Source organism: Homalodisca vitripennis, chromosome 1 (assembly GCF_021130785.1).
Source record: "Homalodisca vitripennis isolate AUS2020 chromosome 1, UT_GWSS_2.1, whole genome shotgun sequence".
NCBI lineage: Eukaryota > Metazoa > Arthropoda > Insecta > Hemiptera > Cicadellidae > Homalodisca > Homalodisca vitripennis.
Genome location: NC_060207.1, coordinates 62,226,710 through 62,246,953, shown reverse-complemented (window position 1 = coordinate 62,246,953; position 20,244 = coordinate 62,226,710). Strand labels below are relative to the sequence as shown.

The following is a 20,244-nucleotide window of genomic DNA, read 5'->3' as shown; positions in this document are numbered from 1 at the left end:
ATTACTAGCAACAATTTATCACTATGAATTTAAAGATAGAAGTTTAAAATTAGAAACTTTTGTCAACTTGTCAGTCTAAAGAAACAGTGTTGAAATTGAAAAGATATTTTTGTTGCCTTTTTTAACTGTCTAAGGCGGTGTTGCCTTGATAGTCTGGTGGCTTGTGCGTTTAAATCAGCATGCACCAGTTACCAGATTACAGGTAGGTTATCAAAACCTTGTTCAATTAAATTTGTTTTAAAACTTAATCATTTTAAATAATGGTTTAAAATATTATCCATCTAAAATAATAACTTAAGAAAACCATTTAATGTGATCAATGCCGATTTTTTTGTGCAAATAAGATGGTAATTTAATAAAAACTGTTTTCATAGACAGGAATTCTACAATGTCTTACTCGAACACAGCACATTTGTACTTATCTTGTACAACAATTTGGGCTTAATTGGATTGTAAGTTTCCGAGTTATGAATGTTCAAAGTTGCAGTTTGGCTGAATTTTATAATTAGCTTTATATTTGTAAATGCAGAAATAAACATTTTCTGTGTACTGCTAACTTCTAATGTAACTCCTGTTATTGTAGCTCTACCATTTAGCCTGTGGTTAACGTTAAAAATCAGGTATCTATTCCTTTTGAATTTGAGAGTGAAGAGATTTGTGCGGAGACTGACAAGACTATGCGTAAATAGTTGTGACAAAATGACTCAACTTTCTACATTTTTCCCATTCGGGGCACACAACCCCCTCCTGACACTCTCTAGTTGCGACTTTGGTAGAACCCCAACTATTAAAATTCCAATGGTTTTTATTGCAATCCATATTTGTTTGTTAAAAAGAATATTTTTTTATAAATACTTAATTAATGTTTGATCAATGAACATTTAGTAGTCGATGAAATAATGGGCTCTTCCAACTGCGAAACTAGTATAGCAATAACATACCACATCACACTGACTTTTACTCTTGCTTCCGCTATTGGTGGCTCAGTGTGTATTTTCAGCTGTGCTGTTCTCTTAGATGACAATATTGTTAGTAGGATGTGTCCCTAACAATAAAATGTTTTTATTATTACATCTATTATTTAAAAAATTTAATCAAGTGTATGTCTGTGCCATCTCTGTTTATAAAAAAAATGGAAATAAATTTAAAATTGAGGCTATTACAATCATTCTCATGATTGAATTTCCTGAAAATTTGTTTGTATTTTTGCCTATTATGACTTCCTTATCTGCACACATGAACATGCCTACAGAGAGGTGAGTGGCAGTGTTCACTATTTATAACCATATGGAAAGCAAGCTAAGAGCATAGCATAATAATACATAGTACATTGTCTCACTTTGTTGTGTATGAATGTTTCCAAAATAATACATGATACAGTTTTATTCTGACTGCATGATTTTATGGTGCAGTAATGGAGTACAAAAAATTCATAAAAAGTTGTAGTTGAGTAATTTTTAATGTTTAAATAAACCTATACTAATAACTAATTAATATTCATTTAACCAAACATCTGTTTGCTATCTGTGTATTTTATTTACACCGTTTGGTTCAGAATATGTTCTACAAGTTTTATTTTTTTAATCTGTTTCTTAGTAAAATAACAAAGTTATTTTTGCCCAAAGATGAAAATGTTTTATTTTCACTCCTTTTTTGCATTTGTCACTGGTTTTCTCAAAAACTACTTAACTCTACAACTGGTTATCATTTCATCCTGTAGTGTTAAGCTGTTTTAGAGCTTCATGCAAGGTTTTTTTTAATGTATTAAAAATATAAGTTAGGAGCAATATGTATAAATATTTTTTTTTTCAGAATTGAACAAACAGTAATATTTGCATTTAAATTAAGCCATAAAAATATTTTATTTAATCATTTCTTAATGAAATACAAATTAAACAATGCTGGCAAGACAGCGTTCACAACAAACCGCTGACATTATCATTTACGTTTAGAATAATCAACTTGTCACGACCATAATAACAAAGACGAATAAAGCTTTAGTTTTTGTTAGCAGTTTTTTTCCCAAACCAATGGTGCATGAATCAAATCGTTACGTTACTGCAGTATTTTATAAGAAGTAATTATTGAGGGAATTATTTGACCGACCAAAATTATATCGGTCAACACTACAGAAACGGCAAAATGTGACAAAATTTTGTCAATTAACACAACGAGGCTTAAGTTACAATTCTGAGACTGACCTGTTTTATTCAACTTATCAGAAAAAAACCGTGAGAACCAATTGAATTCTTCCTAATTTAACAGAATTTCAGAAAGACCTCGTTTTACATGGTGAGCTGAAATACGGTTCAGGTGAAATTTTTCACTAGCTTGGAACTTGCAAATAAAGCAACCCATTTTTATATAAACATTTTTCATTATTTTTACATGCAAAATGAGCTGCTATAGTTTCTGTATTACTTTGTGAATCATCCTTTATAATTCGGCCTTTGAACTTGATAACTGCTATAATTTTTATAAAGTAAACTTGGTACAAAAATAGTAATTACTCATGCCTTAGATAAGTTAAATGATTTTAAGTCTTAACTAATAAAAAGATATAAGTGGTAGCCATTGTCTATTATAATAAATTTAACATTTTTATCACAACTATTCCAGAAGATTGGGCTAAAATAGATTATTTTATAGAAGTCTGGAACTATTTTAATTAACTTTTATACTGGTAGATACACAATTCCGTTATGCTTTCTAAGGTTTTAAGATGGAGGCTGTTCAAAGGTGGTGGGATTTTTAAGGTTTAGAGGGCCAAAATGCAAGTAGTCAAAGACTCCGACTTTAGCTCTGAGCTAGATATAGTGCATGTTAAAATCCTGTCTGTGACTGTAGCACTTTTTATCAGTACCATTGACCTTGTACTGTATCTACTCTGCCCCTTATTCTGTTTGATAAAATCCTCGCACAGACCAGTGGCTCATGAGGACGGGCAGATTAACAGGGCTTCTCCTTAAAAAAACAACAAATGTTTTTAAATGCAATTGTTTTGTTTTAACTACTAGTAGAGCAAAAACCTAGGTTTACCTAGGTATTGTAGAGCAAAATGGGAGGAAAGGACACTAGATATCACAGGTACAAACTTTTTTGTTGTCTAGTAGCCTAATGTTTTCAGACTGTGACCATCCAATGTTTTGACAAGTATACAATATACATACAGTTTCTTGCATTTTCATATTTAATATGATCTGAAAAAATTCAATTAAAATGTTCAGTATTGTAGTTGTATATGTAAATTTGTGAAACAATTTTTCTTGGTTATTTTACAATAAAGACTATTAGTTAAAATTGTGACCTATTGCATTCACACAATATTTATTTAGACTATAAGACCAAATATAACAAAAATAAGTTTTAAAAAGCTCACAATTGTAAAACCTACTTGTTTATTTATAAGCTTTACAGTAAAATAAATACCAAGATTTCAATATAAAGTTTTGTATATTTTTTTACATAGTTCCCAAACATTTTGTATATTTAAATTTTATAACTGTATAAATAAGCTGTTAGTTACAGTTGTTTTTTTGCAGTATGTGGAGGTAAATTCACGGACCCCTCAGGTAGTATAGACATGAGCTCCTTACAGGTCAATATGTTCACTGGCGTAGTTGACTGTGAGTGGGAAATTGTTGTTCACTCAGGACGAACTATCCGCTTCACATTTGATAAGTTTGACCTTCCCAAACTGGGCAAGGATACTTGTGTCAACAGTTACATTATGGTAAGTCATATTCTATTATTTTGTTGTTCACAATAAATAAACAGAAGTTTAATTAAAATCTTAAATGATTTCTGATGCATTAATTATTTTATGAAATGTTTCCGTTTTATATGATTCCTGTGTATGCTCATCTAAATAAATTAACCTGGAGCCCAAGATTATTGAGGAAGGGTTCTTTTGGGTGATAATACTAATCAACATATTCTCCTTTATAATTTTAGTAAATGACAGGATTTAATGTAAGAACTGCTACATTTTTTTCTCGAAAATACCTCAAAAGCAGGAACTCAGGTTATACTTTTGTTTCATTTTAGATTAAAAAGTGTGTTTATAGATAACTTGTCAGTATGTGTTCTTCTTCTTCTAAGGGGTGGCCTATTGCCATGCACTTAGGCCACACCCTGGAAGCACACCATGAGGTCGACTAGTCTATGGTTTAAGTAGTTATACAAACCGCCAAAAACAACTGATCAGATCTTCCTGGGGAAATTCATCACTCTTGTCCAGACTACCAAAGATGGTGTAGCACTCCCTTGCTTTTTCAATTAGCTATTTCACAGTAAATTTTGCAGATATGACACTCATCAATTGTTGGATTTAATAATGCATTCTGATTATCCAATCATATACTTTTTCTGACATATTCATTGAACGAATATTAGTAACTTCCATATAACTTAAAATATGGATAATTTCAGGTTTTCTTGTAAGACAGATAACTCAGACAACAACGGTTCAAAACAATGTTACTTCTACTGCTTACTAATATTCTAACAATAATATAATAACAAAATTAGTTTATGATGCATACATTGGTATGCCATTTAATAATAAGTACAGCAGACCTAACCATAATTAATCACAGACGGTATCATCGAGTTTTATTATCTTAATTTCAAGGTGAATCATTTTCATAATTATTTATTCCATTGTTGTTAAAATGTTCTTATTAGTTGTAATGACTTTGTATTACTACCAGTATAGAACAATTATTTTACTTTAAAAAAGATTGAATTACTGATAATTGGTGACTAAGGTGAAAAATGTGTTGTGACAGTTCCACAACGGAGGGTACAAGGACTCTCCAGCACTTGGAGAGATGAAGTATTGTGGCCGGGAGACGCCAATTCTTCCTGAGTCCTCATCCAACCGAGTCTACATATCGTACCATGCAATAGCAGGAGCTCCGGTGAGGCTTGCTTACATGCTTTGGTATAATCACTAAGCCTTCCTGCATCTCCAACCGAGTCTATATATCATATCATGCGGTAGTAGATGCTCCAGTGAGGCTCTCTAAGATGCTTTAGTTTAATCACTACGCATTCATGAGAAAGACTTAGTGATTAAACTTTCAAGATAAACATTATCCATTACTAGCAAATACCTGCGGCTTCGCCCGCAATCCCATTTTTAGGGTTTATGATTAATAGGATCAGAGGTTAAGCAAGATTGCAAGTAATTCTTGTTTCAGGTTTTACACTTCTAGTTCAAATTAAATCTATTTCCAATAAAAATTGAAGGTTGCTATTTTGCCCCAAAAACAATATACATAAATCTATATATAGTTTTCTAATGAGATTGAATTCAAAACATGTACACATTTCCAATTTAGTTCATTAGGTAAAATCCAGGCTGTATTAATTTTTTTGCCTTTGTGCCATGGCGTTGAAATAAGAGATATTGTTACTTTTGTTATGCATTCACTCTATAAATGTAAACAAATTGATATTCTTTCAATTCATATCACATAACTTTAAAGACCAAGATGGATTTTTGCTGCTGTAGAGACCAGTAAAGCGTAGCTCGGAGGGATTTTCGAAATAAAAATATGGCTACATCCCAGGGACCCTAGAATGTCCATGTAAAATTTCAGTACAATTGGTTCAACAGTTTATGCGTGAAAGCAAAACAAACAAACAAAGCACTTTCGCATTAATAATATTATATTAGGATTAGGATTATCTATTTTCATGTTTTAAAGTTTTAAAAAACAAAATTGTAATGTTTCACAGGGATTATTATTAATAATTAGTGCATTCTCTAGCCCATTGCAACTGAAAAATAAAAATATATAAGTATTATGTTCAACTTGTTATCCATTTTAGGTTCTTGGGGAAGAACTGGATTAAAAGATTTCTGTAACTTCTTTTTATAATTTTCTATTTTATAGTGTTGTTTATCATTTCAAGCTTGTAACAATTAAATTATAACCATTAATCTTGTACCATATGAAAACTTTTACAAATGTTTATGTATTTATTTTTTCAAATATATTTGTTTATATTTCGAAGGTAGTATATTTACTTTATGTATAATAAATCCTTCAGAGTCTATCAATGTTTTTATTTAAATTAAACAATCATTTAACAAATGGTGTCACTAAAAATAAAAACTATTACAAGGTTTAAATGGTTGAATAAATTAGTGATGTTACAATGCTTGTTTCAGGGAGTTATTTTGAACTACGAAGAAGTGAGCTTTGCATGCAGATATGACATTCAGTTGCGGAACAAGTCTCACAACTTCACAATCAGTTCACCCAACTACCCACAACCCCCCAGCACTTCACACATCAGCTGTGTCTGGATTGTGACGGCTCCCCCTGGAGAGAGTGTCCACCTTGATTTTGTTCTTCGGTTTGACATAAAGCGTTCCTTAGAGTGAGTCTTTAAACACATTAATGTTTAACCTATATGACTTTTCATTTATAATTTGTCAAGTGCAATGCATGTACTATTTCCTGTATTTATCAAAATTATTGTTAGTAACACAATTAGCAATAAATAATATTTATTTAAATTAATTATTGTGAATATTTCCTAAAACCAATTAATTTGAGACTCATTTAAAATTGAGATATTTTGAAAGAGAACAATGGTGTAGCACTTCTTACAGGGCTTATTTTGGCTCTCAAATTTTCAAGAAGAGTGCAATTATTTTGTTTTCCAGCTCTGTGGTAATATTTAAGTATTTACCACTCACTACCTTCCCTTTGCTGGTGAGATAATTTGAGTCCTGTTTTAAAATAGACTTCTGTTTGCAGTATGAAGTACATAACCTGTGCGAACTGGCACAAATTCACAAATTTAAGTTATTTAAATAACCATGCCTAATTATTCTCTTTCATCTTCAATCAGGGCATTAGTTAAATACCACACAGAAAAAGCACCATAGAAATATTTTAAATACAAAAAGAATTACCAGCAGCCCAATTTCGAACAATTGTTTTTAATTGAATTATTTTTTTGTACCATTAAATTTTAGTAGATAGCTGTTTTTCTAGGTAAAAATGATTGTTCAGTATTTTCTTAATTATTTTAAGCAGATAAAACGATTGTCAAACAATATTTTGTAGTTGTTGTTGTTGTTAATTTATCAACAACTGTTTTTATGTAAACATTTGGTGCTGTAATAAACTTTTTAAGCAGGTTAAAGGAACGTGATATTAACAGGAAGCAAAATTGCACATTGTTTAGTATATCTGAATACCCAATTAATACACAATTAATACATTTTCTTTGATACAGGATAAGGGCTATGTTGGTTGATGGTTTTCTAATAATAAGAATTGTAAATCTAAATTAAATTTAAAGAGAATGGTTGATATTTAAGTTTTGTTATTATATTGAAAAGTAATGGTTTTCAGTTGCTCAGTTGAATACGTGGAGGTGCGAGATGGTGGAACGGAGTTGTCACCTTTGATTGGCCGATATTGTAACAAAACTCCAATCCCTCAAGTAACTCAAGGAAGACGTATGTACATCAAGTACTTCACTGATGCAGATTCACCTAACAATGGCTTCAAGGCTGTGGTCAAGATTGGTCAGTTGCTATTTAATATCACTTTGATTAAGATTTATACAAACTTAAAGTTTATCTGTTGATAATGAACATACAGGTGATCAGAGTCTGCTCCTAGCTAGTTTTTTTGACAGTTATAAATAGAAAAAGAACACTTGGGTGAGGCATTTCATAGGTTAGACTTTTTAAAATATTCAAAATTATGACGGAATCCCCGACAGGGGAGGTACTTCCAAATGTCTAAGTGGCAACCTCCTACCTTAATTTGGATTCATCATTGAAGAGGTAATTTGAAGCAAACTATTTGTTACAAAATTAATGTATTTATATTTATTTGCATTAAACATATGTAAGGTAACAACTTCAATTCATTGACATGTAACATGTCCACATGACAGACCTAAATAGAGTAGAGATTTCTGAGCCAATAATAATTCATGCATCATTGAGAAACTTTTTCCAAATTATTATCATTTTTATAGTGCCTTTGTAAAGATAAAAATTGTAAGATAAGATTCATTATAATTGTCAGAAAATATAATGAATACAAATATAAAATTTAATCGGCTATATTAAACTGTTTAACAAATTAGAACTAATCTATTTTTAATCCTTGGAATTTTTATATTTGAACAAGTTTTCATAAATAATTAATGCCAAATATTAATAATTATATTAACATAACTAATTATATCTTTACATTTTTTACTATGTATGGTAACTTTTGTAAGTTTTGAATAACCTTAAAACATTTCTGATTATACAAAAATAATGTTTTAAACTAGAAATTTTATTGAAAATTATAAACAAAGTTCATTTATCTCACATGACAAATATTTAACATTGTGTATTTATTATTTTACTTATCATAATAGTATTCTATACTCTCTGAGAAAGAATCATTAATAATGTAAATTTAGAATAGAATTTGTAGACTTAGAGATTTTTTTTATATGCTTACAAAGTGTTGAAAATGGTCAGAGATTCATGTAAAAATACAGTAATTCCTTCCTTATTAACAAATTTTTATTTCTGGTTGGGATAAAAATTAAGTTTTGGTGTATCTGCGTCGGATGAATAATTCGTAATAAATATCTCTCTTGTATTTTAATCTTAAAGAGCTTGCAGTGCTGACCACTATTCACCCTTGTTATACTTTTTTCAGAGTATTTCAGGAGGAATTGTGATTAACAGGTACAACTCTAAATAGGGGTGTGGCTAGAAAATAAGCGGATTAGTATTGGTGTAGTCACACAAACCAGAAGTCGTTAAAACTAATATGTTTTACTTTGGTATTAGTTGTTATATCCAATAGATTTCAAATTTCTTTCTTAATTATCGTAGTCAAACAGCTCAAATTGATTTTAGTATGAAGTTTATTTATCTTTTGTTTTATTAATTATTTTAGACTTACAAATGACGAAAATATAACATCTGTTTTGCTTTATCAGCTGCTTGTGATACACGGCAACAAAATTACACATCAATTTCCGCTTACCGTTCTTGCCACGAACTATTTAAATTTGATCGTTGTTGATCTGTTATAAAATGTCTGAAATCCTGTTATCTTTTCAAACCTTCCATCGGTAATAACAAACTTTAAACAAAGAAAACAGAATGTTTTCTCTTTATAACACATATAATCACCAGTTGAATATATTTGCCTAATATCATGTTTCACAATATTCCATTGAGATTTTCCAGCTTTTATGTGTATTGAAGTAACTTTTTGGTAGAGAGCAAACTTCTTTAAGTTTGTTATTGTTCACGCAGGTCACTACGTGATCTATGATGAACTGTCTTTAAGAGTTTCAAAATTAAATCCAGCTGCTTTAATTTTGAACGAGTCAAAAATTTATCAAAGGGTTGGAAATCAGATTACATCAATATGTTGAGTAAATTTATCTCAAAAACTTCATTGGTCTTTCCACCAGTTTTAAATTGACATTAGCATTATATCCAAAACCACTGTAGTTATCAATTATGTCTGTACCTAATGCAGACATGAAATGTGTAATTTGAACCTTTCAGATTATTCTTGAAGTCCTGATAACACAAAATATCAATTTCACTGTTGTATCTACTTGTTCAATGTCACATCCATTCTCAATTCAGCAACAGTGATACGTGTAGGTGGTTTAACATTTGTGTTCTTAAGGCACTATTAGCCGTGGACAACATTATCAACGGTTCTATAAGAGTTTACTCAATATGCTATATTATTTTGAGAGTGTCAGAACTGAAATATTTGTAAGGAAATTTTTAACATCAGAGCTGATTAACCTCTCTGTTTCAATCAATTTAAATGATTTCTCTAAACCTCTAAAATTATTGACGATTCTATATCTCAAAACACATGGAAACATTCTGTTCCATTATTATGCCATTTATTACGTTATCTGTTATCTTAAATATAACAAATGTGTTGTTACCCAATCAAAATCATTCCTTATTTGGAAAAAATAATATAAGAAATATAATTTGTATGTAACAGATGATGGAACATTATGATTTATATCTGAACAAATTATTGTTTTTTAATCTCATGATCATAATACATGAAGTGGTTATTGAATGTTCTACAGCGACATGTGGTGGCACATACTTCGACGAGTTCAAGATGAGTTTCCTGTCCCCCCAGTACCCCAAAAGGTACCCAGCCAACACTGACTGTCTTTGGAGGATTGTGGGATTCAATGCAGACATCCAACTGTATGTCAACGTCTCCGAACTTTACATGAGTGATGATAGCGACTGCAGCAATGCTCAGGACTATTTAGAGTTTATATCAGTTGACCCTATCTCTAAGAATATGACAGGTAATGGTACTCCAAGTTCGCCTTAATGTAAATAAGATGAAGTTAGATATATGAAATATTAATAAAGTTTCATTCTATTTTTTACTTTTATACCTTTTCTAAAGAGGTTATTTCTACATAATTTGTAACAGCCTCTCTGGGAATTGAACCATCTTGTGAAGATCACTGATCTGCTGGCATGTATTTAGTTCTTTGTTGCATGTTGGCATGGTTTTGGTTAATGTATTCCTTGTAACATTTCTTCAGTGCAATCATGAAATTTTGGTAGTTGGAACTATATTTTGCTTAGCTAATGCAAATAAATATTATTTAATAGTCTTTGGTTTTACATAAAAAGTAAAAATAAAGAGATATTTTGTACTTTTATGTATATCAGATTATGTTTTCATAGTGGGGCATGGAAACCGGATATTTTAAATGGTTAGTACTCTGCCTTTAGTTCAAGGTGTAGTGTGGTTGAATGAAATTCTGCTCCTTGACTCATAACACTTCATTGCTAGCCATTATTATGGAGCCATGGATGTTAGATCCCCGCATTGATCGTGCTTCATCACAAGTTTCACCACAGATTCACTACGTTGGGTGAATAACCTTCTTAAAGAAGGCTTAGTTAAGAAAGCAATTCTTGATCCTTGATATACAGTACGCAATGGAGTAACTCAAACGAGTAAGATGCGCAATCCTGCAATACCCGTACTGATCTGCTTGAAAACTACCCATAGCCTAAGTAATTGTACAATGAGTCAATATTTACATGGTGAGTTGTGTTTTCATACAAATAAGTTAGAAATCATACAGATATTCAACAACAGGTAAAGCCTTTAAAAATCAGTTCTTGCTAATGTTATTGCAACAAATCTGAGGATGAAAATTAGAGATAGTTTTATCTATTGCAGATTTATATTCATGAGTAGATTATGTGTAATTATGGTAAGATTAAAATTTAGCATATTGTAAAAATTTGTTTTAATAACTTTAACTCAAAGTCTGTTTAAATTAAACATTTTTCTGATTTTCCATATTAAAATTTAGAATGTCAGTTCAAAAGCCTTTTATATCTGAAAGTAATCTTCTGATGTAGTATAACATGCCTAATTTTATAATAATTGCAATTTTTTGCTATCATCATATCAGACACAGGTGTTACTCGATATTTATAAGATGGTCCGTAACAGTAAATATTGGTGTAACAGATTCTCCACCACCCACGAGGCTGTGCGGTCGACACTCTATACTCAACGGAACCTCGCTTGTTCCCCCCAGTATTTCCAGTGAGATGTACATCCGCTTCCATTCAGGTCCTCAAGATGTCTCCAGTAGCCGTGGGCTTTTTGCTTTCGTTATCGAATCGAAACGGAGACGTGAGTTATTCATTATTCAGTCAAACTATTCAGTCAATTACTGTGTTCAAAATAAGTTTTATTTTTGTGAACCCTTTACACTCTTCAGGCTACTAAGTGTGGTCCTTACTGATCTCTCGGTCAGCTCAGGTTAAATTACAGGTAGTTGGTCTCTCAATAAGGCGATTACGTAATTATGTACATCACTTTAACTCATTATTTCAATAGCATTATATTATCATTGACCCTTTAAATGAATTGGTCTTTAATGCAGTTCTCAAGTACTTACAAAGTTTATCCACTTTAAGCTTAAAACCTTTTTGATTGGTTGTTTACTATTTTCTTGTAAATGTATCAAGTAATATATAATTTATTAAGTTATGGTTTTATTTAATTTAAATCTATTTTTATTTGCATCATAAAAATACAATGTCTCAAGCAGATCTCTAGTACCAACTGAACATAAACTCATTTCTATATTATAAAGTTTGGGTCCATCTAGTAGTTAGGAGAGCACAAATGACCTTGAGCAACAGAAAAAAAGCAGTAATATACTAAACCTTAGCACTCAGATGGAAATAACAGAGAATTCTCAGCAGGTTGGATGGGCACATACATGACCCCCAACATAGCAGTTTTGCAGGTTGTACACTTCGTTTTGAGGCAAGTACTCACAGGTCGGGCAGCCACGAGCGAGGCCGGTACTATTGAGGTGCTAAAGCTCAGATATCCACACTCAAAACCCACTGTACTATATCACTATTATTTCAAATATGAAGTGTATTCCTTTCCCTCTAGGCCTGACAATTGCTGCTTTCTATCGTGAAATGTGGCAACTACTTAAAGCAGTAGTTCACTTCAGTTCCGATTTCTTTAGTTTCGTTTTGCAGCCTTTTGTAGTACCACATACTTCTGTACGTATTATTACTGACATACCAGTTAAGTTTATTATTTTACAAATGTTATTTTAAGGTTGAATATGTCATGATATTAAATCATCTTAACCTAATAATTTTTTATCTTAACCTTGGAATAACACAAGTCATTGAAACAGTAGAATTTGATTATAGGGTGGTTTTGACGTTTAAATGCAAATAATAGCGAGCCAAACTATTTACTTTGCTTAACTGAATTAATCAGTTGATTAAATTTGTAAATTTTATTGCCATCCTTGCTTGTTATACCTTAATTATTATTAGTAACGTAGTTATTATTATAAATACATCAAGCTTTTCATTTAAAAAATGTATAATTTGTAAATAAAGTTTAATTAAAATTATAAAACAAAGATTTACTACTAGTTTATCACCCATAATCTTGCTTACAATTACGTATAAAAACTATATTATTCATAATAAAAACTGTTTTTATATAACACACAATAATTTACATTATGGTCTGTTTTTAAATCAGCAAAAGTATTTAAATCGTACCATACTACAATATTGTAGTCATTTGGAATTGAGGCAGGTGAAGACAATTTTGAACTCTCCAGGATAATAAATCCGATCTGTCAGTGTTAAGCAGTAAGCAGAGAATTCTGAAAGGTTGGAAGAATATGTAGCGGGCCTGTAGCGCAGTCCAATTGGGGATAACAGCACATCACATCAAATATACGAGTGTACTAAAAGACAAGTCTAGGTCTTGAGCATTGACTTCTGAGTGCTAAGGGTTAATAAACGAATAGGACTTGCCTTGGTAGCTACAGTGGCACTGACATTTCGATAAAAGAAACAACTATAAACTATGTTTGCTATGGAATGTGCTTCAAATTGAGAAATATTAATTTAGTTCCTAATTTGGCTGAAAGATTGCAGAACTCTCCTGCCATGTTTGGATAAGAATTCAATTCTATAACTGCGTAATACCACACAAATATTGTATAGTGGCCTGAAAAGCTGAATCGGAAAACATCAAAATCCATTTAAACAGCCTAGCCAGCTGAGAAATAGGATGTAGTCATAAACCTCCAATCTGACTTGGAGAACACTTATGGCCACTTCATGATCCCTTGAGCTGAAAAGACAATTAAAATAAGTTCAAATACGAGTCCAAAGGGTTAATCATCCTCCTATTTTAGTTTGTGACCTCTGCATCTCCTTTAATCTGTTTTACAGTTTCAAAATATTAAGTTTACATGGTTTTATATTAATCATTAAAGTAAAGATTAGTCTATTAGTGCTGACTCAATGGGACATGGACATTTTTTTGTAAAGCCATAGTTAAAAAAAAAATGTTATACTATTGTAGAGGGACAGATAAATTCAAATTATATTTAAATTTCTAGTTTGGTTAATTCATGCATTATTACTTAGTCTCATTGTATATTGTAGAATTTGTAAGATTGGTTTTGATATCTTTATTTTCAGGTTGCCTATATAAGATGACAGCACCTACTGGAATGTTCACCAGCCCAAACTATCCAAACCCAAGACCTCAACAGAACCAATTGTTCTGCTCTTGGGTCATCACAGTTCCAGAAGGCCGCAGAGTCTCCGTCAAGTTTCTGGACTATGATTTGGAGCCAAACAGAGGGAGAGATTTCTTAGACTACAAATTATCAGTGAGAGATTTTGACACTTCACAAATAGCAAGTTAAATCAAACTAAAAAACACTTTATTCATAAAATTCAAAAGTATGAGGCGAGTTCAGAAAGTAAATACTGTTTCATTGTACTGCCGCCGTAGCGCTGCAATCAGTGTTCCGCACATGCGCATTAGTTGTCCTTGTTCATTGGCTATCGACTCATTCCATTTTAGTTGTTCTATGATGTGTTCACAGTTTTCTCTGAACGTTTAAAACAATTAGTGATCCTGCCGATTGTGAGATTTGTTCTGCAATAAGATTTTTGAGCACAAAGAATGTGAAACTGGCTGAAATTGATCGTCAATTTCAAGATGTTTACAGGGAAGACATGATAAGTGAAGGAATGGTGAGAAAGTGGATTAGAATGTTCAAATCAGGCGAACAAATGTGCATGATGAGAATCAGAGCGGTCAGGTGTCTCTCATCACCGATGATCTGGTAAGGGCAGTTAATGAAAAAATACAAGAGAACAAACATTTCACTATGACAACACTATCTGACGATTTCCAACAAAATTCACACACTCTTTTGTACGAAATTGTTTGGACCGCTTAGGTTATCGCAAGCTGTGTTCCTGATGGGTTCAAAAAATTATCACTGACGTGCACAAAACCATAGGACTTGGAAGTGCTTTGACTCTTTTCATACGGTACAGTGATGATGGTGAAGATTTTTTAAACAAAATTGTGACAGGTGATGAAACTTAGGTCGGTTATATTACAACAGAATCCAAACAGCACTCGATGGAGTGGCGACACACGCAATCCCAGAAGAAACAAAAATGCAAGACAACAATGTCTGCACAATAAAATCATGTGCACTGTCTTTTGGGATCAGAAAGTTGTTTTGCTGATTAAGTTTCTTCCAAGAGGTGAAACCATTAATGCACAAGGTATTGCGAAAAGAAGGCGGGCAATTCGAAACAAACGGAGAGGAATGCTCAATAACGGAATTGTGTTGCTCCATGACAGTGCTCGGCCCCATACCGCTGGTGACACTCAAAAATTGGTTCGACAATTTTGTTGGGAGCAGTTCGATCACCTGCCCTACAGCCTGGACTTGGCACCGTCTGACTACCACTTGTTCCTGCACATGAAGTGCGGGCTAGGCGACCAATGCTTTGAAACTGATGATGAAGTGAAAAATGCTGTGGAGTCATGGCTACATTCATTGGCGGGAACCTTCTACAAAGAGGGAACAGACAAATTGATCACCTGCTACGACAAGTGTTTGAACATCAGTGAAAACTATGTCGTAAAATAGTTTGTTTACTTTTTTTAACGGTACTTACTTTCTAAACAAGTCTCGTAGTACATATGAATGGCATTAGGATTACTTAAAACTAAGACTATTAATAGTAATGAAAAAACCCCTATTACTGCTGATAACTAACTCTATAATGGATACATTAAAATAGTACTGTGCATGTACTATCTGTCAGGATACTTTTCGCTTCAAGTTTTTTTTAAAATTAATTCCAACATATGTAGGCTTCTTTGTATAAACGATTAGTTCAAAAGCAAGAGCATTTTGGTTTTTGGTGTTGTATTAATGGTTACTTCCTAACTTTGGTAAAGTATGTAAGTTTAACTTAATGTGTATTATTAACTGGTAAACACATACAAAATTATAATACCCAATGATTTAAAATGTTTTTTAACAGAACATGCCATCTCAGTTGTAACATTATTTGTGTGGCTGTTTTTTGGAACATTAAAATGGTGTTTAAATTAACAGCTGTTTACACCCATACAAACGTAAGCCATAAGAAATATGGAACTCAATTAATGCAGGATAGATAATTTTTAATGTTTCAATATTGCATAGTTTGACCATCTTCCTTATAGCATATAGCCCAGAGGAAGTATTACTGACAGCTTGAGCATGATTGTCTCAGCTTAAATTTTTGTCAATCATGACACCTAAGAATTTTGAGTTTCGTTGTTCTTGTAGTGTGTGCTCATCTATAAAGAGATTGATGAGTTCTGTATTTTTCTTTTTTGAAGAAGAAAATTGCATGTAGTTTGTTTTTAATGAGTAGAATGTGTAATTATTATACAAGATTACTAACAGCTTAACAGTAATATTAGATGAAATTTGTTTTAGTTACATCGTTAGTTATTTTCAGATTAATGTCACCAGAATATATACAGACTGTAATCGGCTTTTCAATAATTGATGGTAAACCTGTAAGGTAAGCCATGAATAAAAGAGGGCCCAAAATAGGCCCCTGTGGTACTCCATATCTTATGCAAGATGTTGTTGGGTTAACAGTTATAGACTGATTAAAATTGTTTACATGACTGATTTAAACATACTGTTTCCTGTCATGAAAATAAGAATGGAACCAGTCAAAAGCTCGGCCCTTAACTCTAATTTTTTTTAACGTCTTTAACAACAGTTCATGTGATTATACTATCGAATGTCTTTGTCATGTCCATGAAGACTCCAACGACCTTTTCTCCCTTGTCAATTGACTCTATAAAATCTACACCCGCACTAATAGTGGATTTCATTAATTTCATGCATTAAGTCTCCAAGTAATTTAACATTTGACCATTCAGCTCATAAAAGTGAAAAGTGTACAAATTAGCATAAGACTTAAGACAGTTCAATGTCCCTTCAGAGAGAATAGAGGAAATGGCAAGAAAGCCCAAGGTTTGACAGTATAGGTTAAAAAATATAAAAAGTGTGGATTATAGCTATAGGTATTGTTAAATAAAATATTAAAATATTTATAATTAATGATCAGTTAGATAGATAATTATGAAGCATTATAAAAACTCTAAAAGCACTAAACTAGTATAACGCTATAATGTTGTATCATTTAAAGCTACTACAAAATATTGAAACTGAATAATACTCGTAATATTTGCTACTTTAATACTGAAGATCTAAATAAAGGTAAATGTACATCTAATGGTAAAGTTCTCAGATCTGGTATTGACGTGGTGATATTACAAATACACTTATCGACTATATCAAGAAAGTACTATAGGCAGCGAATCAGGTAATCTTGAGTCACTATCAAACGTGGGGCATGCGATGTGGCAACTTATGTGAAACAGGATGTTGATAATGTATCAGTTGTCTACAAAGACTGTGTTTGTGATATCTATGTTCTGTCCATTGCCCAGATAAAATAATTCTATCATCCAAAATCTGGTCATTTATGGTAACTTTAATAGCCACCACAGTTAGCTGTACTTTTCAAACTATTTTAATGACATGGTTCATGGATTGGACTGAAAATTACCACTTTTGTTTGGTCTTTGACACGAAAGACAACATGTACATTCTACTCAGTCCATTGAGTCATGGCTACTTCCCTAACTTGTGCTTTATTTCATGTGGCCAACTAACCAATGCAAGCTTGATAGAAAGTCTTGGTAAATACCTAATTCCATGTACAGGTCTATTTTTATATATCAGTTGTCATTATTACCTAACTACTTACAAGAGTGTTTCTTCAAACACAATTGAATTTTACTAAAATATATTGCAGAGTTATCTCTACAAGTCTTGAACAATGCATCAGATTTATTCCTTTAAAAGTAAGAAACGAAAGTAATTTCATAAAACTTATCCAGTCATCTACCATGATTAGACATCACAAGGCTTTAGGAAGGAATGTACGCTGAATTTGAGCCAAGAATATGTGTATTTATAAAATTAGTTTAAAAACCCGAGATCTGTACCACTGACTGGTTCAGTTGACTGTCTGGTGATGAAGTTAAAAAAAGGGTAAAGACTTGGGAAGATCCAAATTCACACTTAGTAGCTTGGTCCTTTTTTTGATAGCTCCCCTTCTCTAAGCTTCTGAGTGGTCATAGCATTTGGCCTATGTAACAAAGCCAATCAAGCATGTAGATTTATTTGAGTCAGCTCGCTAAGATGAATTGTGATTATATTAGTACATTACCTCGAATTCGATTTGAAACATTCGATAAATTAGATTTTAAATAGGACGTTCATCATTAGTTAGAAAATAAATTTGCACACATTTAATTAAAACTGACCTTTGAATGTCTTTATTAATCTCTTGTAATAAGATACAAATTCCTGTAACCTATCGTAGGTTGTCTTAAACTAAATTTCAATAATTACTCATAAGTTAAACACCATTAATTTACCTTCAGCATTTACTTCCCCTAAATATTATTATATTAAATTATATTATGTATTATATTCTCATTGACATGGAATTGGTTGTTTTTGTGTGGTGTAAACTCTTGCACTGAATAAATTAAACCATTTGTAAAAAAGCTGTTCCCTCCTTGTTTGAAATAACAAATCTCATGACTATATGTAAGAGATACTATTTTTATCCTACACTGAAAATGACAAACAATGTCAATTTCCACAATTTTTACTGTGATGCTTTAGCTACAGGTGTTTTTCCAACAACATGGCACCATTTTTGTTTGTTTGTTTCTATTTTGATACATCAAACTATAGATAAACCGCTCATAAAAAAACTTGCGCAGAAGCAAATTTCTTAGCAGTACCGCGCAGGAGGGGCCCCCCTACAGCGGTGGGTTGTGGTGGGGAGTGGGACCAGCAACTTTTGTGTCTAATTATCAGCTGTGTGGATCGTGTCTCTCTCACACAGTTTTGTTTATACTGCAGCTACTTTACCTGCTCTACAACTACATTATATTTTTGTGTCTAGGCCTATACAAGTGTCACAGTCCAAGCGTAAAATATTAATTGAACAGATTAATTTATGTAGCCATAGACGTATTCAAGGAGCTTGCATTTTGTTGTGAGGTAAGCCAAGCAGTGGCAGTGGCCAATAGAGATGTGTCATTCGGTCTTGACCTGTTCAATTCGAACGGGTCAGTCAAGTGAACAAGTGATCCAGATAAGAGAATAAATTTGATATTTTTTTCAAATCAGATATATTATTTTTATATGATTAAGTTCATTTAAAAATCTTATCCACAATATATAGCTTAACATCATATGGAACTAACTAAAACTACAAAATTTATGTGTTAGGTTACACTAGGTCCCCAAAATTAATCAGTTGTTCCTTTCATTCACTGCTAACCGATTAAGATAAAACCATAATCGTATATTAACTAAGTCCATTGATTATAAATTAACATTTAAATATTTAGTAATGTATCTGGTAACTTACAGTTACATTTTTTATTAGTTTGAATAGATCTATTTACATTTAATAGATTCCTGAAACAATACATTAATTGTTATATATCTATCCATTCACTGTACGATATGCTGTTTCTTCCTCTATTCAAACACTTTTTTACAAGCGGATCCTTTCGTTCACTCGGTTGTTACATTCAGTTGTTCATTTTGTTCGGTCAACACGATGACCGGTATAACACGCTCTAGCGGGAAGGTTCAGTAACTCTGTACTGACCGGTTCAAATGAACGAATCGCAGATGATCCGATAGAGCGAATGCCTAGCAGTGGTGGGGATACTGAGAGAGGGCGGCATAACAGCGTTGGAGGGGTATTTACCCCACCTTGCGTGAACTCAAATCATCCAAGGTCTTTTTGTAAACGGTCTACTTATAATCAGTATCCTGATTGTTTAAAATATTCCACATTTAGTCTATGCACTTTTTCTTGGTTTCAGAATTAATATGATTTAATTTTCTAAATAATTAAATTAAATTAATTAATTGAGTACTCAAGTGTAAAAACAACTTGAGTAAAAATGAGTGTAAGATCCAAACTCGTATCCTTCATTATCATTAAGCATCATCGGGAAATTCATAACCAAGCGATTATAGCTTCTGATTTCTCTTCTTCAACATCTAGATATTGAGTAACCTCTACATCTTTTTGTTCTAGCTTTTATAGTCCCATACAATGTAAAACAAAGTCAGTCACACTGACAGTACAAGTGGCCTTTCACTGGACACAGATGGCTTACTATGACTTGGAACTTGATGACCAAAAATGAACAGAACATCATCATTTTGTAACTC

At 32.2% G+C, this 20,244-nt stretch overlaps 1 protein-coding gene across 2 annotated transcripts in view; it reads left to right on the top strand.

Moving 5' to 3' along the window:
• The window catches only part of LOC124362892 (cubilin-like), a 205,892-nt gene that overhangs the window by 107,723 nt on the left and 77,925 nt on the right, over positions 1–20,244 (top strand). For both annotated transcript variants that reach the window (XM_046817770.1, XM_046817778.1), the window contains 7 exons: positions 3,543–3,733; positions 4,791–4,922; positions 6,182–6,393; positions 7,380–7,555; positions 10,120–10,353; positions 11,547–11,714; positions 14,063–14,256. In XM_046817770.1, the coding sequence (XP_046673726.1) occupies positions 3,543–3,733; positions 4,791–4,922; positions 6,182–6,393; positions 7,380–7,555; positions 10,120–10,353; positions 11,547–11,714; positions 14,063–14,256 (1,307 nt within the window). The remainder of the gene's footprint in view (positions 1–3,542; positions 3,734–4,790; positions 4,923–6,181; positions 6,394–7,379; positions 7,556–10,119; positions 10,354–11,546; positions 11,715–14,062; positions 14,257–20,244) is intronic.